Genomic DNA, 23,597 nt, shown 5'->3' on the forward strand with positions numbered 1-23,597 from the left:
CTTTTTGGTTTTTTTGAAACAGGGTTTCTCTGTGGCTTTGGAGGCTGCCCTGGAACTAGCTCTTGTAGACCAGGCTGGTCTCGAACTCACAGAAATCCGCCTGCCTCTGCCTCCCGAGTGCTGGGATTAAAGGCGTGTGCCACCACCACCCAGCTGATTGTTTGATGTTTTGGAAACTAGCTTCTTGAGTCCTTTGTAAATTTTGGAGATCAGCCCTCTGTCGGATAGGGGATTGGTGAATATCTTTTCCCATTCTGTGGGCTGCCCTTGTCTTGCTGACTGTGTCCTTTGCCTTACAGAAACTTCGCAGTTTCAGGAGGTCCCATTTATTGTTAGTGTCTGTGCTACAGGTGTAATGTTCAGGAAGCTGTCTCCTGTACCTATTCATTCAAGGGTACTTTCCACTTTTTCTTCTAAGAGGTTCAGTGTGGCTGGATTTATTTTCAGGTCTTTCATCCATTTGGACTTAAGTTTTGTGCATGGCGATAGACATGGATGTATCTGCAGTCTTCTACATGCCAGCATCCAGTTATGACAGCACCATTTGTTGAAGATGCTTTCTTTATCCCATTGTATATCTTTCTCTTCTTTGTCAAAAATCAGGTGTTTTTAGGTATGTGGGTTAATATCAGGGTTTTCAATTCGATTCCATTGTCTATTTTTGTGCCAATACCAAACTGTTTTCAGGACTATAGCTATATAATAGAGCTTGAGGTCAGGGATGGTGCTGCCTCCGGAAGTTCCTTTATTGTACAGGGTTGTTTTGGCTATCTGGGTCTTTTGTTTATCCATATAAAGTTGAGCATTGTTCTTTCAAGGTCTGTGAAGAATTGTGCTGGTATTTTGATGGGGATTGCATTGAATCTGTAGATTGCTTTTGGCAAGATGGCCATTTTTACTATGTTGATCCTACCTATCCAAGAGCATGGGAGATCTTTCCATTTTCTGGTATCTTCTTTAATTTGTTTCTTTAAAGACTCAACGTTCTTGCTATATAGGTCTTTCACTTGTTTGGTTAGTGTTACCAAAACTAAATGTTTTCAAAAGAATATTAATATGGGATTTGATGAACAGTAATTGTGAATTTTTCTTATCTCCCAAAGGGACACCAAATCCTCAAATCTGACTCATATTTTAAAGGCACCTCATGCTTCAAGAAAAATCATGAGCATCAGCAACATATATATGGCAGTTCTACCATGTAATTAATATCCTTAACTGCATCACTCATATGTTCTGAATCTTAGCACATTCAAAATAGGATCATAACATCATACTGCAGGTCTTCTCAAGAGGAATAAAGGAGATTATAGCATAAAAAATTAAAGACATTTCCATTATACTTCAAATATTACATAGAAATAGTTTCCTTTCATTGTCTCTCTACAATGTGTTACTGAAGTACTCACATCATGGCCTCAAGAGTAACTAGCTTTATTGGTTGTTTACAGTTCCTTCTTTCATCATCAATTTTAGAAGTCACACAGCCAAGCAACAGAGAGCACCTCTGACACATTGGTCAGGAAGGTGATGGTGGCCCACACAGGAGTTTTATGGGAACCTGGATGTCACTCAACCCTGTTGAAGCCACCCACCCTTCTTGTGGGTTTACACAGTGTCTGATATGACCATTTGACTTCTAAGAGACCACAGCAACCTTCACGTAACACTGATGGAACCATTTTCTGAACAAGCTTCCTTTCTATGAAGAACCAAGAGGTTTGATTACACATGTGAATCAATGACTTCACTATTCAGTTCTCTCTTCTCATGCCTCAGACCACAGTGTTTATTTATCACATAAATACTTGAATCTGGGCTGGAGAAATGGCTCAGTGGTTAAGAGTGCTTTCCAGAGGTCCTGAGTTCAATTCCCAGCAACCATATGATGGCTGACAGCCATCGGTAAAAAGACACGATTCCCTCTTCTGGCCTGCAGGCATACATGCAGGCAGAACACTATATATATATATGTATATATATATACATATATATATATATATATTTGCATGCATATTAAACCCTATCCTCAAAGGAGTAGATTTGAGTCTTGCGTTCTCACCTCATGACATTCAACTGCTTACAAATTCTACTTTGCAAGCCAAGGTGTGTGTTTGTTCAGTGATTAAAAGGACCAAAGCACAGCAGGCAAATAAAGCCCATGACACTATCACACAGGTAGGTCTACTTCCACTTCACACTTATCTTTAAGCCTCCACTGTAGGAAGCCGGTTCCTGCATTATCCATTACAATAATAGGTGCCTGAAGACACCAAGATGTAAATTACTTCACAGGCGCTGGGTAATTTCCATTCCTTTGATCTCTGCCTATCCCGTGGCTCATTTTGGCCTGAGGAGCTGAAGCCATTCATAGGGTAACACGTCCCAGGCGGCTGGCCAGCCTTTATAAGGGATGGTTTTCTTGGTTTAGTGTCTCCGCTCTGGGAAGCTTATGCTCTTTCACTCTCAAGATGCATTAAAGCTTGTCTGCAGAAGGATCTGAGTGTCCCGTGTATGATTTCTTGCTGGCGAGAAATACAGAGCGCGCGGGACATATGGTGCCGAAACCCGGGAACATGTGAACATCTCCAGCACCGCGGAGACCCCTCTAACGAGGCGGATTCAGAACTGCAGGGTGGTAAATTCGGAGAGGTATGATTTTTCTGGACTTTGGCTTGGGAATGTTGCTATTGTGGGAGGTTAATATAGAGGCTTCTATGCTTTTACTAGGAGCTATTTTGACTTTTCTCACTGTTGTAGCAATCTTAAAGAAGTCCAGAATTACATATCAGAAACCGAATGTGGTGAGAGATGGGGCGCGCCTAACAATAAAATATAAGAAAAAAGGACCTCCCGGGATGTCTAGTGACAAGGGAGTGAATAATTTGTTAAGAGAAACAGTAATAAATAAGAAAAAAGGACCTCCTGGGATGTCTACTGACAAGGGAGTGAATAATTTGTTAGATAAGTTTAAAGCTTTAAATCTTGATAGCTCTAATGACTCTAAAAGCTCAAGAGATGGGGTTTTGGAAGGAACAGCTCAGCTGGATGAGGGAGAGACAGAGAAGGAGAGAGAGAGAATAGGGAATGGCCGGTCACACCCCGGTAAATTTAGGAGAGATGAGGACTCGAAACCTAGCCTCTGCCCTGCAACGAAACTGGAAGCCTTGGAGCTGAGCAGCTCAGACTCTGAGATTTTAGACTCTAGCAAGGAAGCAGAGCTAGAGAAAGAAGCAGCACGATACCACCCCGATAGATATCGGCTGCCAAAAATGCCAGCGGGTGTGCTTCCATCAGCACCCCCACTATTTGGTACCGACTCCTTTTTACCATCAGAGGAGCGGAGAAAATTACAGATGGCTTTCCCAGTCTTTGATAGGGGAAAAGGCCATGCCTGCTATTCAACACTTCTTAAAGGCCTGGAATGCCTGGGGCTTTAAAGCCTCATAAACATTAACGCTGGGGGCCATACCGAGGCCAAGCGTCTCACCTCAAAACCTAAAAGGCCAAAAGGAAATGGTAAAATGGAAAGATATCTTAACTGATCTTTGGAAAGGCCCGGATCCTATTCTCATAAGATCCAGGGGAGCGATATTGTGTTTTCTCACAGGATGAAGAAAATCCCCTGTGGATCCCAGAAAGACTCAACCTGAAGAGCCTCTTCGGACCTTCAAAAGTCGGAACTCCACCCTTCCCCCGGGAGTTGAGAGCCGCTATTGTTATCCAGATTAACTCCTGTCCTTGGCGGAGAGATGGCCACTGCTTAAGGGGTGGGGGTGGGATTGTTTGATGCAGCCGTTTTCGGATTGCTGTTACCTCTGGCTGATCTATGAGAAAGAGGTGGGGGTGGAATTGTTTGATGCAGCCGTTTGCGGATTGATGTTATTTCTTTGGCTGGCATGTAAGCTCCAGGGCTCAAACCAAGAGACCGCCCAAGCGCTTATATTTTGGCTAACTATGCTTAAGCAATAGGCCGCCGGCCAAACAGCTCTTGCACACCCGGAGCCTAGGCTCATTGCACAGGGTAGAGTGTCTGGTCTGGGCAGCCCAATGAGGGATGCTGAGCAAAGGCATCGCACAGAGTTGCCTATTATGCAGGCTTCTCTGGGAGGTACGTTGACCTGCATAAGGGTTACCTGCCCTGAGAATCCCTTTCCCAGAAAAACGGCAGAGGACAGGTCAAGAGCGCTTCGGGTCAAGCTAACAGCCTGATGGCGACTCTTGTACACAGTCTTAATGTTTGATTTTGGGAAGGTTCAACCTCTACCTCTATCCCTCAACATTTGGGTGACCTATTTGCTTGTAATATATATAAAGCCTTTTCATTAATTAATAAAAAAAGGGGGATATGTAGGAAGCCGGTTCCTGCATTATCCATTACAATAATAGGTGCCTGAAGACACCAAGATGTAAATTACTTCACAGGCGCTGGGTAATTTCCATTCCTTTGATCTCTGCCTATCCCGTGGCTCATTTTGGCCTGAGGAGCTGAAGCCATTCATAGGGTAACACGTCCCAGGCGGCTGGCCAGCCTTTATAAGGGATGGTTTTCTTGGTTTAGTGTCTCCGCTCTGGGAAGCTTATGCTCTTTCACTCTCAAGATGCATTAAAGCTTGTCTGCAGAAGGATCTGAGTGTCCCGTGTATGATTTCTTGCTGGCGAGAAATACAGAGCGCGCGGGACACTCCACAAAACCTGGCAACTATCCTCCATCATGCATTGGCAATAGTATTCAATTCTAGTACACCTGAAAAGTACTATGTGAACTCCAATAAATGTTATCAATAAAAGATCTGCGCCTTGGTACAGTTTCTTTCACATTTTATTCTTACAGATGTCACTTGTTTCTCAAGCTATTTAGTCCCCTTTAATGAGTTTGTTTCAGGGACTGGGAAAGTAATTCAGTTCATAGAATATGCTAGGAAGCATGAAGGCCTGGGTGTGACCTTCAGTACCAAATAAAACATCTTGGTAGCATAATCCCCATAGTCCTAGCCAGCACTTGGAAAGTAAAGGCAGGAAGGTTAGAAATTCAAGGCCATCCTGGACTACACTAGCAAGTTTGAAGCTTTGCTACATGAGACCCTGTTTAACTAACCATACTTACAATAAGTTTGTTTCATACATTTTAGTGTAGTTAAATTGTTTTGGTGACACTCTGCATTCCATCCTGGGCTCTCCTGCTGTGGTAATTTGAATAAGAATGGTCACCATAAACTCATAGATTTCAATGTTTGGTCACCAGGGAACAGCACTTTTAGGAGGTGTGGCCTTGTTGGGATATATGTGTCCTTGTTGGAGGAAGTGTGTCACTAGAGGTGGGCTTTGAGGATTCAAATGATCAAGCCAGGCCCAGTGTCTCTCTCTTCTTGCTGCCTGAGGATCCACTACTTCCCACCATTACAACAATGAATTAAACCTCTGAACCTGCACGCCAGCCCCATTTAAATGTTTTCCTTTCTAAGAGTTGCCATGGTCATGGTGTCTCTTCACAGCAATAGAAACCCTAAGATGCCCATCATTGATATTTTTTGTTTATATTAAGGTTTACTTAATGTGCTATAAACTTCTATGGCTTTTGACAACCCCAAGCTGTCATGTATCATCAACTAACAAATCATAAATGACATTTTCACCATGAAAAACACACAGACACACAAACATGAGGATATAAAAAGGGTGCAGAAGCCAACTAAGACAGCTAATACTAAAGCTAAATTCCTAATGCTTTGACAACAAAATATTGTTAGATTATTTCTCAAAGTGAAAAGCAGTGTCTTTGTCTTCATAAAGATACTAGTAAATGACCAAACAAACAGTAGAGGAATACAAATCTTCCGTGTAAAAGAATTCCAATTTATGTAGCTCCTCTACCCACCAGGAAGCATGCAGGCAACCCCTGCTCCTTAACTGTTGACTAAACATCTTGCCTTCCTTCCAAAGACTACAGTATAGAAAAAGGATGAGGAAAGATAACTTCACAGGGAAGAAAGTGACCAACACAGCTACAGCTAGGAGATGAATGTCAACATCAGCAGAGTGTAATAAAGTTGATAGGATAAACCCTTTGTATCATGTGATGGAGTGGCACTTCACCTGTGTAATCTTCTCAACACTGTAACTTTAATGATGGGGAAAACATTTAAATTCCATCTATGGGACATCTACAAAACTCCTGACCAGTACTTCTCAAAACTGTCAACATCATCAAAAACCAGCAAAGTGCAAAACACTCTCGAGGCCAAGAAGTTAAGGAAAACATGGTGAATGAGCATAATACGGTATCACAGATGAGAAGCTAGAACAGACTAGGTATCAAAGTAAAGGGGGAAAGTATATAAATTCAAAACTTTCCAAAAAATAAGCTTTACTATTAAAAGATAAGAGTGGCAGCCAACTGTTCATAATCTGTGTCCAGTAAATAGGGAACTGATACTGTTAAAGGATGTGCACACCCCTTGCCAGACAGGTTCCCATGCAGGGAAGGTCATTCATCTCAGTCCAGCCAGCTGGGATGTCACCGGCAAATAGATCTCAGTAACCACGTAGACCCTCCTAGCCCATTCACCCTTTTCTTCTCAATTTCTACACACATTCAATTTCACTTTTATTCTGTTGTTGTTATTATTTCTTTTAATTTATGACTGTTGATCTTCTTATATTTCAGACACAAAACTTCTTCAGTAATAACTTCTTATTCTCAGGGTGTAAAACATAAATTCTGTTGATTTTCTTGCCCACAACTGAAAAAAGGAGCCCTGTTCTGTAAGACTATCTTCCCGATTCCACACACTGGAAGTTGCAACATATTGTTCTAATGAATTGCTAGCATTTGTACTGTTCGGCATGGAAACTCTAATTTCCTGAAGCCCTGGATCCAAGAGATGAACCACTGGATGGTTAAATGAAGGAAGCAAGGCGGCAGGCAGGTAAGAAAGTAGGAAGATAGGAAAGAAGGAAGAAACAGGGAGGGAGGGAGGGAGGGAGGAGGGAGGGAGGGAGGGAGGGAGGGAGGGAGGAAGGAAGGAAGGAAAGAAGGAAAGGACAACCCAAGGTTGAATTCCCATAAGCACATTCACTATGATCAAGCCAGCTGCCAAGGAGCTCTCAGTAAGAAAATGCTTTAAAATTGCTGGGACACTAGAGTACTTCCCACCTGAAGAAGTGGGACAAAATCTCTGGGTGTCACTGGAACCCTACATAAAACATGTTATAATACCACTCCAAGACATAGTCCATTTTTTCCTGTGTTTTGTGTTTTATGAGTTAGTTGTATTTTCCTTGACTAGTTGTAGACATGTTTGAAATTTGTAAATTAATCATTTAAACATCAAAATCAAAGCTTCTTTGTGGGTAGAACCTTGGAGTTTCCTTATTTACTAAGCTTGTTTCACTCCAGAATCCTGGAGTTAAGGGTTTTGTTTCAGAGAAGGAAAACTTTATAGAGTTCAGAGGAAGTATTGTCACAGTTTCTCCTGCTTTCAGTTACATTTCAGAAACATATTTTGTTGGGAAGGTGAAAGAAAACAGCAATTTAGAGTATACTTAAGATAGAGCTGGTGCCTATTACTGGGCATCCCTGTAATGTTCTTATGACTTTGGTGTCAACATGCACCCCTCCCACCATCCCACCCCACAATCCAATAAATGCCTACTCTGAGTTGACCCATGATCTAATGGCCCATGGTAGCCATTTGATCCTTCTTAGTGTTTAACATAATTTTTTCAGGTTTTATTATCCAACTCAAGTATTTCAGAAGTTTCCAATCCTCTTTCTCTGAAAGGCCTTCACATTTTCTGTAGACTCTCACATGGAGGTGATGACTGTTGGGGGCCTGCAAAGCTAATATGAGCAGGCTTCCACTCATTCCTTTCTTGGTCACTGGAGATAAAAGTACAACTCCATTTCTCAGCGGCAAAGGTACTGAAATCCAGGAAGGTTGTCACTGATCTCAACATCACGGGGCTTTGGAAAGGACTGGAGCTGTGGCTTTCAGCTGTGGCTCCACCTAAGAACAACCTGGAACCCTTTGCAAACTCTTCATGTCCATGTTCCTTCTAGAATGATCAATCCAGGCTTCTGAACCTTAGGGCCAGCTTCAGAATTTCTACAGTTCTCATTCTGATGTGTAAACTAAATTTAGAATAATACAGCAACAAGTTGATTAGTAACTAACCTTGAGTGGTTTTCATGCCATTCTTTTTATTTTCTTTTTTGTCTTACATCTTTGAACAAACAATATGAAGTATGTTAGGCCCATCACGATAGCAGCCAGCATCCTACCACTTAACAATTTCACAGGACTTTTCATTGGAAGAAAATATCACAAAATAGATTACATACCTCCAGCAAAGCTGCAGTTTCTTTTTGCTTTCTAAGCCTCCAGAATACAGTTTATATTAACCTAAATCCCCCAAATAGTCTTTCTTTTGATTTATGGGATGAATGTTTGTCAACAAACACTCCAGTAATCTCACTTAAAGAAAACTGTGGGTTTTTTTCCACATTCCTCAAGAAGACTTTTACCCAAACAAGGAAGCCACAAACACAAAGAGGCAGAACTCAGCAAGGGATTCACACTGACCTTATAATAAACATGCAGCCAAATGCCTAGGCCAGCAACTTTTTTTCTACCAGAAGCTATTTTTAAAACATCAACAACCACCACCAAACTTCACTGCAATGAACAAAAGGGATTAAAAGCTGCCTGAATTTTATGCAAATAACTTTGTATTTGCAATACCCTTCTTGGAAGACTTCTCTGTCCCCAGGCTCTTTACTTCATGGATGAGATTATTTTGTTGTAGAGCAATGCCACCCACATCCACCCCAAAACTGAAATGTAAAAAGAAAAGAGAAGCACTCACAGGAGTATCTGTTTTATAGCCCAGGCCATGATGAGATCTGTCAAAAATTAGGCTCAAAACTGATTTTCTAGAAGTCCAAGAGCCTTGAAGATCTCTTTTCCCCTTCTTTCCCTTCATATTTCATACAGCAGTTCCAAGGCCTTCATGGAGATTGTGCAGAGTGAAATAGCAGTGGTGTGTGTGTGTGTGTGTGTGTGTGTGTGTGTGTGTGTGTGTGTGTGTGTGTGTGTGTGTGTGTGTGTGTGTGTGTGTGTGTGTGTGTGTGTGTGTGTGTGTGTGTGTGTGTCTTTCCACTTAGAAGATCCCCTGATGTTTTCATTCTCCCCTTCATGGGTGATTAAAATGAGCAGTTTTATGAGCATTTGTAGCTCAGTAACTACTTCCAAACATTTACATTACTATAAGTAGATATGGGAAGCCACTTAACTAATTCTAATTATTAGTTGTTGGGGATGGGGGGGCAGTACTACTGATGGCATTCTCTGTGTCACCACTAGAACCAAGACCAACATCTTTACCAGACATCCGCAACAGAGTCCTTGACAGCATATTCCACCCTATACCTTCACTTTCTGCTTGCTTTAGGGGAGCTGTTCCATCGGGATCATCGTTTTCTCCCACTTCCCTCTGCTGATATTTCCACTAAACGTTTCAAGAGGGGCTTGGTAGGTCTGCGTCTTGCAGGTTGAGAAATCCCAGCCTCAGAACTCCCTGCTTGCCTCTGATTCTGCTTGCTTCCCTTCCAGAATGGTCTTGCTATTCTGTTTAGTTACAAAGTTTGGTCTTTGACTACAACCAGCTTCAGTTCATCTGTTCCCCCTGGTGTCCTCCCTCTCTGTCCCAATATCCACCAAAAGTTTTCCATTACTCATATTATATGTAATAAACAATAATTGAAATGAAATGACTCAGAATTATGGCCAGTGAGCTGCAGGGTTTAATCCCAGCACTTGGGAGGTGGAGACAGAAAAATCAAGAGTCCCAGTTATCCTCAGCTATTTGGTGAGTTTGAGGCCAGCCTGGACTACATGACCCCCTATGTGAAAAAGTACAACAACAATAAAAATGACCCAAAGGCAATGGTGATCAATACGCACTGTATAAATGTATGGAATGTTCAATGAATAAAACTATTATTTAAATTATTTTTTTAAAAAAATAGGGACCAGAGACAATAGCTTAGCCATCAAAAACACTGACTGCTCTTCCAGATGATCTGAATTTGATTCTCAGCACCCATATCAGGTCACAACTGTCTGTCATTCGAATTCCAAGGGAGCGATAGCCTCTTTTGGCCTCTGAGGGCACCAGGCACATATATGGAGACTGCATACATTCACTACATAGTTCAAAGACATATAAGCAGGCAAAATACACATACACATACAATAAATATTTTAAGGCAAAAAACATGAAAACTATAAAAAATGAAAAATATAACTCAAAAATTTTAAATAATAGCAATTTGAGCCCTGGCGCGAGCTGGCCATGTCACTCATAACATCTACAATGCATGCCCATTTTCCTTTTCTTCTTGAAAAAGCATTCATGCTCTTTGTGGAAAATATATACAGAGCCTCTTAAGTTGCTTTCTTATAGAGAAGTTACTTACGGGATTTAATGAATAATGAAGGATGAAATTACATTGCTTTTCTGATCTCAACTCTGTTAAAAAGCCCAGGGAGTAGATACATCCAAATTCAGTAGGAACCATCTTTTCATTTTTTTCCACGAGTATTGATATCTTCTCTAGCTGTAGAAGACTAGTTTTCTCCAAAAGTTTTTAAAGTTTTATTTTTTTAAACTTATATGCATAAATGTTGTGCTTGTATGCACATACGTGAACCATGCAATGAATGCATGCAGTGTCCAAAGAGGCCAGAAGAGGGCACCAGAACCCCGGAACTGTATTACTGCAGGTGCTGGGACTCAAACTTCTGGACTGCACAAAAGCAGCAAGTCTTAACCACTGAGCCATCTCCCCGGTCCCTAGCCAAAGTCTTATTTATCAAAATGCTGTTTAAAATCTCTGCACTTTGCCAATCCCACTCTCTGCCAGCCAGATCTGCAGCAGCAGATAAGAGACAGCTTCATGCCAGACTTCACGATATTCAAGTTTCCCAAGATGAATGCCAACCGATTCCATTCACCACCCCACCCCCACCCCATGATGCTTTCCATCCCTTACCACCACCATCACCACCCCAGGGAAAGTTAAGACATGCTCCCGTGGCCTTGGCTTGCCAGCTCAATTTCACCAGTCCCTCGTATTTTTTCCATGCTAATGGCTACATGACACATACATATTTTGACTCCAGTGATTGTCCACATGGGTTCCTACCATCTTTGGTCCAATGAAGAGCATGGGTGACAAATTATTGCAGGAAATTTAGCTTCAGTGAGAGTGCCATGTGTTGTGGGATATTTGATCACACTGTGAATCCCGAGTTTTCTTTAATTAAATAAAAATCAACCTTGTTTCAAGGGGCAGAACCAGCAACTAGTTCACCAGAATTAGCCATGAGGAGCCAGAAATATGGATAGAGAGACACACAGGAAGGAGTAGGAAGGGGACTTGGAGTTTTGCAGTCTTTTTTGTTTGGGACGAATAGAGAGATGCATCTTTTGCAGGGTCTCTGGCCAAAAAGAAGGTCAGCTGGTTGCTTCTTGGCCTCGCTGATCTAGCAGGTTTGCACCCCCACATCTGACTTCTGAGTCTTTGTTGGTAAATAGAGTGATAGAATGACAGTGACTTAGTTAAAAACTGCATTTGGTAGCCCTGGCCAAGCTGGGGCTGTGGGACAGAAGTCCTTCCAGGCCGAAGCCTGAGTGGCAGGTAGGATGCTGACTGCTGGGCTGTGAGGCCTCAGACAGTAATTAAAATACCAGTAGATTTATGTGCAGCCACTAAACTGACAGAAAAACATCAGTCAGGATATCAAGTGTGTGTGGTCCATGCAACCTCCTTCATACTCTAGAACATTCCTCGTGGACAGGGCAGAAGCTTTTGTGTTTCAGCTAAGACATTGGGACTGTGGCTTCAAAGAGGAACTTAACTTCAGCTAGAATTCTTAATTTCCAAACAAAGTCACCACGAGTGAACATTTTTAGCAGGAGTTTGCCAAACAACAACTGATGAAGCAGCCTGCTTCGTGGCTGGTTCTGCGTGGCTTGTGTATCCTTGTGGCCAGGATTCCATGACTCTCACCTTCCCACTGCAGGTCCCACAGATTGAACCCTCACCCAGCAGACGTTCCCTCCTACCCTCCCTGCCATAGTGCTGCTGCCCAGCTTGACCCCAGCTCTACTTGAAGGTTTGACCTTGTTTCTGCTTCTCACTTAGTCCTTTGGACTCAACCCAATGGATCCATTCTTGCATCTCACTCCAGCACTGAACATCTAGCTCCTATTCTTCCACTGCCCGCTTCCTCCAGTTGTGTTCTACTGTGAAGGAATCCCACTGTCTTCTAGTGGTGGCTATAGGATCAGATCCCAGCCCTTTGACAGATGAGTAAACCCTATTCCTACAGTTTCTTCAGACAGCAGTCTGAGGATAACTAAGAATGCAGTCCAACATGAAACCAGAAGCTTACTCAAAACACAGAAACTTTTTTCATAACTCAATTGTGTGATAGATGACAAGGTTGGGCATGTTTGCTAATCATCCACAGAGAACAAGGCCATTATACCTGGACTTACTATCAATGTCACCACCTCAACAGTGATGTCAACTACTCATTCTGGCAGGTCTGGTGCATTGGCCTGGATGAGCTTACCAGCTATTTTATACCATTATAATTCCTATAATTACAGCCATTGCTAGAATATAAACTAACAGCCAACATGATCCTGATGCACTAAGGGGGGGTCATGAGGAACTTACTGAAGCCTGACCTGTACAATAGAATAAAATCAAATTGAACTAAGCCTGCACCTCTATAAGGATTCAGGCATTATGCTGGCCTGCCCCTGCCACTGATGCACTCAGGCAGTACCCTGGTCAGCGCAGGGTTCCATGAATACTAGTCTGCAAGCAGGTGCAAAGGACCCTTTTAAAAGACAGACCCTGCCCACTTATGATCTCTTTTTTCTCTTCTCTTTCCTCTCTTCTCTCTTTCTGCTCTCCTCTCTTTCTGCTCCTGTCTCCCTCTTCTCTTCTGTCCTCTGTCTCTGTGTCTCTTTACCTCTTTTCTCTTTCCTTCCCCCTCCCTCCCCTTTCTAATAAAATTTCTCACTCAAGCTCTGTCTGCCTGGCGTGTTTGTCCCCTCACCTCAGTCACCCTCGCGGATACAGTTTACAAGTCAACACTACATTTACCACAGAACTTAAAATAATCCAATACATCAAAGACTAACCCTTCTATCCCACAGCCTTCATCCGCACTTCCTAAGAGTCTGGACAGAGTACCAGCACACACAAAAGACTTTGTTTTGAAGTGACCTCTGTTTTGAAGTTTCCCATCCCTGCCTCTGACTTCTATCGGCCTGTTGCTCGCTATTGCTGCCCTCTTCTCTCAGTGGTTCTTTGGTTTGGTTTGGTTTGGTTTGGTTTTTTTCAGTTTTTCAAGACAGGGTTTCTCTGTAGGTTTGGAGACTGTCCTGCAACGCCCTTTGAAGACCAGGCTGGCCTCCAACTCACAGAGATCCACCTGCCTCTGCCTCCTGAATGCTGGGATTAAAGGCACTCGCCACCACCACCCAGTTCTTAAAGTTTCTTCTTATTTCTTTCATAAAACCAGGAGGGCTTTCCCCCCTAATTAATTCAAAAGTTCAAATAAACAACAAAGCAAATGTGAGAGTCAGAAAGGCATATCCACAGCCCTTTTCATAAATGGCTGGATATCTTACTTGGCGCTCTCTCTCTCTCTCTCTCTCTCTCTCTCTCTCTCTCTCTCTCTCTGTCTCTCTCTCTTCTCTCTCTCTCTCTCTCTCTCTCTCTCTCTCTCTCTCTCTCTCTCTCCATAATGATGTTCCTCTTCAGATGTAATGGTATCACTAACCAAGCATTCAAGCAAGGCTACCGCAGTTCTACTGCAGTTTACAAAGTGAAAATCTTCTCACCCAACAAGTACGCCAGTAGGAGATGGGGACAATTTTTAGAGCCCCAAATTAAAAAATAATCCCACTATTTAATACTTTTGACAGCCAACCCTTCCTCCACCAGCAATTTGTCTGAGTAAACATTCTTCGAAGCTGACATTTCCCAGGGGTGTGATGCAATCCATAGAGGAGACATCCTGTGTGCGTGAATAACAGCCGTGCTCCCAGCTCTGTGGCCCATAACAGTCATCCATTTTGTAATGTTTGCTTTTTTTTTTCTCCTTCCTCTTCCTCTGTTCTGAGCTCTAGAAGTAAATTACCATTCTCACAGATGTGTGCCCAGTGTACAACTAAGCTGCTGTTCCAAGTTTAGCAGCACCTCAGGCAGGGACATCCAGCAAACCGCCACTGGCTAAGGGCCAAGCCCAGAGCTCAACCAACACTGCAGGCGCTTCCTCCTGGCCTCCTTTAGGCTATGGGATTTCCCAACTGTTGTAACAGCTCTGACACGTGTCTATCAGGGATGCCAAACACAACCAGAACCTCCAGGAACCCCTCATGATGCCTCCAGAAGTTAATTGCCTTTGCTGCTCAATGCACTCTCAACTCTCATTAGCCTGGGCACTGGCCTCAGCCCTAACCTCCTCATCCCAGGGCCAGCTCCAAGTCGGCTCTGCTCTTGTGTGCTCTCCGGGTGTGCTAGGTATCCACTGCACTGCACCTGAAGAAGGCTCATGCACATCCCAGGCACTAGGCATCCGCTGGCAGCCTGGCCCACGTCCTTCTACCCCAACAACTTCAATCTACTCCACTTGCCTCTAATTCCAGTGACATGTCTGTGACACAAACTAACCTTGAAGAAGTAGAAACTACCTGGAGTGGAGACTGTGGGAGGAGCCCAGGAAATGGAGAATAGGACATCTGGGAGTAGATAAGAATATCTATGTCCATGGAAAGAACCATTTTATCCCCTCCCACTTAAGGGGCCCACACCTCCACCACAGCATCTGGTCTTCTCCTGGACCTGGGAGTTGGGGGTAGAACACATAGGCTCATCTGTGTAGGAACACACTGAGCAGCACTGTGAAACAGGCAGAATATACCCCAAGTCTAGTCCCTTACTTCCATTCCATGGGCTCAGGGGTGCCCCTGAAATGAAGCCCCCCCACACCCGTGCCCACTACATTGAGATAATGAGGTAACTATGACAACTACCATACCAAAGTTTGTCAGAGGGAAACTCCTCAGCCAACATTTTGAGTTCTTCCTGTGTGTTTTAGATTGCAAATGGATGTTGTGGTGTGATGACTGAAACATTAAAAAAAAAATTGACCTAGGTAGGTTGAAAGAAGTAAGCGAGGTTCCCAGGGAGGAATATTTCATACTAAAATGTGTTTTCTTTTTATTCGCCATGTATCTGGCCCACAGTACCCTCGCCCCTTCCCCTCTCTGGCTGCAGAAATTGGAGCATTTTGGAACATACCTAAATCTAGGTGGTCCTGGTCTTCGTGTTCGTTCAGTCCATCCAGCTGGCTTTTGGCACACTGAAAAAGGCACAGGAGAGGCAGTTCATTGAATTCCATCTTACCACACTAATGTTTATTTCTTGTGAGTTGAGATGACGCTCTTGGAAAACATCAATAAAACCACATCACTCACATCACAACACACAAACAGGAAATTCATCTGTGTTCATAATTAGCACTGAGAGCTAAAAATAAGTAAAGGATGTGTGTCCAGCTAAAACACACCTGAAAGCTGCCCATGGGTAAAGCAGTACCAGCAAACAGCCATGAATGAGACAATGCCAGGACCGTATGTTCTGGAGGATACTGTCAAACAGTGACAACTTGGAAAGATGTTGAGGTTTGGTCATAAAAGTGTGGCCCATTGCAATCCTAATAAAATAAATTGGATTTGGGGCACACTCCTGCTTACTTGTAGATTTTTATGAACACTGGCTCAATTGTCATGTCTGCTTTAACACACAAGGAAGACAACCATCATCCCTTACCTTTCCATTGTCCTCCTCAGGTGGAGGTCTGCCAGACTCCAAATTCTTAATCTCTGCAAAAGATATAATTCTTGTTAGAACTGCTAAACAGAGCGTTAGTTTAAAAAAATAGGAAAACAATGAAAGCAGATGACAAGTTATAAGCAAGGCATTAGCTAGGTTTTTAGATTAGACTACTTAACAGTTGACCCTACCAGAGAATAATGTATTGGTCACCTGACTGAACACACACTGGTATTATTTGTGTACACTAAGATGTAAACAGGCAGGGAGCTGTCACTGGAAATCTTGGAGCCACAGGGCTGGGGAGGACATTAAATACATCAGTGCCCTTCACAACAAAGGAAAGATGCTCATCCCCAAAGCTTCAGCATAGATGCTGAAGATGCAACTGGTGCCCACCTGAGCAAATCCCACTCGTCTCTTCCCCTGGATTCCACAGATGGCAAAGGGAGAAAGAAAAAATGACTAATTCATTCTCAAAGAGACCCAGCTGTCCCTTCTGAAGCACTGTAAGGGGAGCACGCCACACAGCCCTCAGCACCGACCTCAACTGGCCAGGCTGGCTAAGCCGTGACTGGCCCCACATTTCCCCTCACAGCAAAGCTCTTCCTGGAAGCAATGTTCAGGATGTTCTGTGATGAACATGAAAATCCAGGTGAGGCCGCCTTTTTCTCTGTTCCTTGGCTGATTGGTTCTCTTCCCAAATACTCAGTTTCCCAGAAACAAGCTTTAAGACTATGGAAATAGTTACAGTGTGCAGGTTTAACCCTAGGGAAAGTAAGTGCTGATATTCCTAGCAGGGGCAAATAGCTGAAAGTGGTCTGTCTGAATTTAAAGAAATATACAACCTTCTGGGCCTTGGGATCTTTGCTGGAATCTCAGCTTCCCGGACCCTAAGTACCTTTTTGATATGGTCCCAGAGAAAAGCCAGAAATTTCCCCAGAAAGTTCATAAACTGGACATTCCCTACCCTTTTGTCTCTCCTGCTAATTTCAGTTGCCTACCACCTCAAACTTCCAAGTGGACTTATTCAAGCTCTTCATACTCTATGTGGTACAGTCTATATTTCTGCACAGAAAATGTACTGGGCCTTATTTATATGGCTCTCCATGACAAACCAGACAATAAGGGTGATAGATCGCAAAGATGGGACAGGAAGTAATGGGGCAAGGACGAAGCAGCCACAACCCCACTTGTCAAACTTTTTAAAAATACTTCTATTTTTGGTTGTGAGCCTAGCATTTAGCAGATGAGCCATCTCTCCAGCCCTTTTTTAATACTTAAGAATAACTGAATCTGGGCTAGGGGGATGGCTCACATGCCAAGAGCACTTGCTGCTCTTACAGAGAACACAAGTTCAGTTCCCAGCGCCCACAGATGCTGCTAACTTCAGCTCCAGGGCACCTACACCCTTTTCTGGCCTCTACTAGCACCCTCACATGCATGTGTGCATACCCACACACATCACACAAACATACACATAAGTAAAAAATAATTTATTTTTTTAAAAGAACTACTGAATTTGTCTTATATCAACCAAGCAATTCTACAGTGTCACTGGACAACTGTTTATCGACCATGAACTCATAATGCTTATTATGTTTCATGATAAAAATGAAAACATAATAACCTCAATTTTATGCGGTTGTGTCAACTCTACTCAACAGAGAATAGACACAAGGTACTGAAGTCCTGCCTGGTAGCTTATACAGGTAGCATCAATGCCAGCTTTTACATGCACATCACAATCTGGCCTCGGGGTGGCGGAAGAGTAACATTTGCGTAAAGAACAGCCATATATGTGAAAACAGGCCAGTTTTGCCTTTGAGAGTGAATCCCGTTTCAGTGCCAAAAGTCCAAAGCAAACAAAGCAAATTTTCCAGTCCACTTCATATGCACAGAACTGGTGTGAATCACCTACTATGATGTTTGCCATTTAGGTGTTGCTGAAAAATCCCTTTGGAAACTCATACCTACAAGATAAAACTTCAAGTAGAGAAGATAGCTACAATGGGTCCAAAGAGAATAACCAGAACCAAGATCAGGAACACATCCGCACCAGAGAGGAAGGAGACCATGCAATTCCATCCTGCTGGCTACAGCCTATGCCCATAACACCACTACAGACCACGGTATTCCTAAAGCATTCCATACATGCAGGCATTTATTCTGAAGAGCGTCCTGGAAAACAGGATATGGCCTGTTATCCATTGGCTTTCTTCCTCAGCCCAACCCCCAAATGACCATGATCTTGGCACATTTCCATCCCCACATTTTCCCCTTAAAGTCTCCTGTGATTTTTTTTTTATTTTTTAACTTTTAAAATAACTGCTGTAGAAAATAGGACAAAAGGAGGTAATCATATTAAGTGAAAGAAGCCAATCTCAGAAAGACAAATATTATCAATTTCTTTCATTTGTGGCTCCTAGATTTTATAAACATGCATAAAATCATGTATGTATACATGCATGTGTGTATGTAATGGAAGAAGTAAAACTAGGGGCAAAGTAGACTAATAAGACTGAAGGAAGGGTGAGGAAAGAAAGGGTAACGGCATGGGAGTAGACTCAACATAATATCTACTTGGTAAAAAACGTCAAAGACAAATAAAATTTCAAATATTTTTAAAATCTGCACTGCCTGTAACTTATCTGCATTGTAATTACTTTTAACTTTAAAACTAACTTTCAAATATATAAAAATCATCACCCTAAAATTACTTAATTTTGTGAAAATGTGAAGCCTCTGATTCATAACTCATCTTTCATTAACTTAGAGGCACTAACCAGAATGACATCTCAGGGTTTCTCAGAAAATATGGTGCTCATTCTACTGGGGTTTAATTAAATTGCTCCAGGAGCATTTCTGCTAAATTAGTAGGCTCCTTTTACACTAGCCCAGAGTACCACCAATTGCACAGTGCAATCAAACCACTCGTTGTTATAGCAACCTTTGGTTGATAATAGTATCAGTAACTCTAGCTATTCTGTTTTAAGGGCCTGTTAACATTGTCTTCAAGGTCCACCCACAAGGAAGGATTACATCTCTAAATCACACTTACCAAACTCGATAAACATGTTTTTTTTTAATATTGCCAAACTATAATAAAATGAGATAATCTCTAGTACTTATGTTCACTAATGACACAGCACCAACAAACAGGGATTTTTACCCCAGGGATAAGTAGCTGTAAAGTTAATATCTGTTTCATTAAGATTTCCCTGGAGAAAAGCTCATCTCTGTGTATAAGCTTTATTACCTCTGCTTGCCAAATGGAGCCAGAGTCTAGGTTTAAGCAACAAAAAGTGAGTCAGAACTCTCTCAACAGCCCTATGGCTAAACACAAGGAAGGAGCAGGAGAAAAAGCTCTCACCAGAGCTAGGCTGCCCAGGAGTACAGCCTTCTACTATCCCATTCTACAATTGATGGCCGCACCTAACTGAGACCAGCAGAGATGTCCTGCACATAGCTGGCAAGCTGGTGGCGATAACCATGTGCTCTGCCTCCCTAATAAATAAAATAGCACCCTAGTGATGCTCATCCTCGCCCTACAACCCCTATAGCTATACACTAATTCATACATAATTCAATGTCCTCTTGAGTGTGTGACACAAGCCTGTAACCCCAGCACTGGGGAGGCTGAGGCAGAGGGTCACATAGTAAGTTCCAGAACAGCCTGAACTACACAAAATGATATCCTGTCTCAAAAAACAAAACCAAATACACCACTCTTTGAATGGGTCCTTGTCTCCTCATGGGTACTGAATGCATTCTGGAAACGGACTTTGGGTTGGAACCAAATTGGTCTGTGAACCCATGATTGTATCCCCTGCCTGTTACATGCAAGGTGGGGAATCAACAAATCCCCCACCCACCTACATTTGTTGTCCAAAATCCATCCATCTGATGAGATATAGTGGGTGTTGGGCCAGCTCTGGGTGGGGAGAGAGAAGGAAAGTTGCTTGCTTTATTGAATTGCAAATTCGAACACTTGCAGTCCCAGCACTATTTCATTACTACAGTTCTGGCCACCAGACTGACTGGACAGACCAGGGTTCTGCCCCCTGCTTCTTCCCACACATGTAGCCCTGGCACCTCTCTTGTTGTGCACCAAGATTTCACTGTTGACTTATTTACTTCCTTCTATGGCACACAACATGCAACTCTCGGTGCCAGACAGCTAACGTGGCAAAAGAGACACTCTAAATTCACAAACTATTATAACACTTGAACTTCGGTTGAATTCCTCCCCTTTTCCCCAAATAGGAATATTAATGAGAACACTCATGTTGCTGGCCCAGCACAGTATAACGTGGGGGAAACAATGAAGCAGTTATCCACAAAAGTCCCAATGAGTCTTTTCCTCCAAGTGCTCAAATATTACAGGCAATCTCACAAGCTCAAATCATTCCAATGAAGCTACAGCAGCAGAGATACCAATGCAAAGATGGAATCTGGCCCTCAAGTACCCCCCTCCCTTGTGCTGGCTCCGGGTCATTTTATTTTTATATCTGGGATTATTCGGAATGAAAAAGGCATCTTCTGGAAATATTTTTATCTAAATTATTCTTAATACTTTTTTCTAAGCTACAACAGTAATTGTTTAAGAAAACTTGAAAAATAAATATCAATATAACCACTATTAAAGGAGAATATAGCAAATTTTAATGTATGTTATGCTTATCTAGCCTAGCTGGAGTGTAATGCATACACCACACTACTCATTTGTTTAAGGCACACGCACAATTTGTTTAGCTTTAATATGGTCAAGATGTGCAACTATTACCCACCATTAGTTTTAGAACATTTTCCTATTGTCAACATGAAACCCCACAGCCATGAGCAATCACTCTCCATAGTTCTTCAGCTGCTCTCTGACCTCCTTTCCACAGCCCAGCCCTGGCAACCACTACCTTAATTTCTCTCAGTGGTTTGCCTGCTTAAGGTATTTTATACAGGTCGAGTCATGTGCTCTTTTGTAATTGGCTTTATAAACATAGCAGCATGTCTTCAGGTACTCTATCAGTACTTCTTTAGTTTTTAATGATTAAAATCTTTAGTGGGGGGTGGAAAGATGGTTCAGTGATGAAAAATACTTGCTGATCTTCCAGAGTACCAGAGTTAGGTTCCCAAGACCCATGTCAAGTAGCTCACAACAACCTATAACTCCAGTTTTATTAAATGGAAAAAAACAAGCAAGCAAGCAAGCAAACAAACATAAAACCAAAACTCAACTACAGAATTATTATTAGTATAGATGCTCCAAATTTTCTGTGCTTAAGTGAAGTAAAACAGGATTTGCCACACAAAATAAGGCAACATGTGAAATATGGAAGAACTGAAACCAGCAAGCATAAATGCAACCCATATCTGCATTTTAAAAGTATTAAACATGGGGCTGGAGAGATGGCTCAGAGAGATGGCTTAATTTAGTCAACAGCTTAACTAAGATAAAGTAGTCACCTTTCAAAGAGATAAAGTGTGACTTTAGGATTGCTTTTATCCCATGGGACTTCACTTAGAGTTTACTTCAAGAAAGGGGTTCTTTGACTACATGCTTAAGATAAGCTATCCAAATCTATTTCTCCTTAGCTGAGTTTTACTCTTGTCCCAAGCCTGATAATTTGACCCATCTGGAAGAAAGAATCTAATTTAAGAGTGAAACAAATTTATTGCCTTGAGGTGCACTATGTGGAGCCCCTGGCCTGTGAGCCTCATAAGGTGGTTCAATCAGATGGTCTGTAAAACTAGCTCCAGCTGAAGCCATCATCCTTCAATTTTTTTTGATACAGTGGAAGGAGAGAAGACTTTTTGTTCATGTATGGGGAAAAGCTAGTAGTATTGTTCTGACAGTGTGCAAGTGGGCCTGCTCTCAGCTTGACAGCCTGTCTTCATCCTTGGACCTTTACTGATGAAAGTAATTTCCTTTTAGGAGAAACAAGACTGGCAAACTCAATCTCTAGAGAAAATTTGGAGAAGGATGTGCTTGCCAGTAGAGTGAAAGAAGTAACTACAAACCACCTTAAAGGAACATTCACTGCTGTCTTTTTGTAATTTTTAAAAATGTATTTTTTGTTCTTGAGGGAACCACTGCACCTATTTCCATATTGGCTGCACCCTCTTAATCACTACCAGAATAGTTGTTGGGAGAACATACATAAGACTTGTGTAAACCCACACCAGACAAAATCCCAGTGTGGAGGGTGGGGGGGATGGGGTGCACAATCCCTCCCTAGCTATGTAGCTATTGACAACTGCTAGATGCTTGGAGGGGGAGAGACAGTATTCTCTAAGACTATGGCCCCTGGTAAGTTGGCCACATTCCAATGGAAGACCACAAGTCCAAGAATAAATGGGCAGCAGAAATTAGTCTTGAAGGATTAAAATTTAGAACACAAAGTTAGAAGGGTAGGGAATGGGGGTGTTGAATCTGAGAAGCATTGGGGAGGGGGTAAATATGATCAAAACAAGTTATATGAAACTTTCAAAGAACTAACAAAATTTTTTTTAATTGATGCAGGCTTAGATATATTTACATGTACACAATGTATCAGAGAAATCTGCATTTCTACCATGTCTTTGATTTCAGAGCCTATAAATTCCTCTTTCTAGTTCTTAAAATATCTAAGGTGTTATAAATCACAGTCACCCTGCTGTGCTATGGAGCAATATGTTCCTTTTACATGACAGTATGCTGGCATCTGTCATCCAAATTCCCCATAATATTTCCTCCCTCTCCCTGATTCCCCACCTTCTCAGCCTCTAGTAACCACTTTCCCACTTTTTCCTGGGACATCAACTCTTGTGACTACCACTGATGGCTGAGAGCATACACTATTTGTCTTTCTGTGCCCTTCCATTTAAAATTACTAAAAATGCCCAAATTCCTCTGTTTTCTCCTCCTCCTCCTCCTTCTGTTTTTTTGAGACAAGGTTTCCTCTGTGAAACCCTGAGTGTCCTGGAACCCTCCCTCTAAACCAGGCTGGCCTTAAACTCACAAAGATCTGCCTGCCTCTGCCTCTTGAATGCAGGGATTAAAGGCATGTGCCACCACCCACCACTGTCCAGCTTCCTCTACTTCTTAGGGAATGGTACTGATCAGGTCTTAGATACTCCAAACTAGAGGAGGAGGTGGTTGTATCTTCAACTAAGTCATCATCTTAGAAAACAGTTTCCTCAATGATACACGGAATCCCCAACACCTCAGTTCCCAGCTGCCCTGGCTTAAAGAACTTTTATCTTCATGAAGCACTTGTACCACATGCAAATATTCTAAAAAGCCCTGAGTTGCAGTATTTAAAATGAAACATCTCAGAAAGGAAACTTTTTGTGGATAACAGCCCTCTTACTCTCCCAATACTGTCTCATGGGAAATATGCAAATATGGAGCACCAGTCACTCATTCCTCCACAAACCACATGAACAATTCAAGCAAAGAATCTGCTCACTTCCAGTCACATAACATACTTCTACCACTACCTACACTCCAGTATAGGCTGGAGTTACTTAACTTACACTCAGAGCCAGGCAACAGGCACAAGGCCACCACTACACAAGAGACTGAGCAAGTGCCTCACCTTGGGTATTAAATGACACCGCACCTCTACTCCCCTCCACCCTCCTCTGCCATCTCCACACAAGCACACAGGCCTGAGTAGCTTTCATAATGCTG

The 23,597-nt window shown here is 42.4% G+C and overlaps 1 protein-coding gene across 4 annotated transcripts in view; it reads right to left on the minus strand.

Moving 5' to 3' along the window:
• Arhgef28 (Rho guanine nucleotide exchange factor 28) overlaps positions 1-23,597 on the minus strand; it is a 312,963-nt gene that overhangs the window by 128,179 nt on the left and 161,187 nt on the right. For all 4 annotated transcript variants that reach the window (XM_027401663.2, XM_027401659.2, XM_027401660.2 and 1 more), the window contains exons 8-9: positions 15,923-15,975; positions 15,392-15,452 (exon numbers count right to left, since the gene is read on the minus strand). In XM_027401663.2, coding sequence (XP_027257464.1) covers positions 15,392-15,452; positions 15,923-15,975 — 114 coding nt within the window. The remainder of the gene's footprint in view (positions 1-15,391; positions 15,453-15,922; positions 15,976-23,597) is intronic.

The sequence above is a fragment of the Cricetulus griseus genome, chromosome 2 (assembly GCF_003668045.3).
Source record: "Cricetulus griseus strain 17A/GY chromosome 2, alternate assembly CriGri-PICRH-1.0, whole genome shotgun sequence".
NCBI lineage: Eukaryota > Metazoa > Chordata > Mammalia > Rodentia > Cricetidae > Cricetulus > Cricetulus griseus.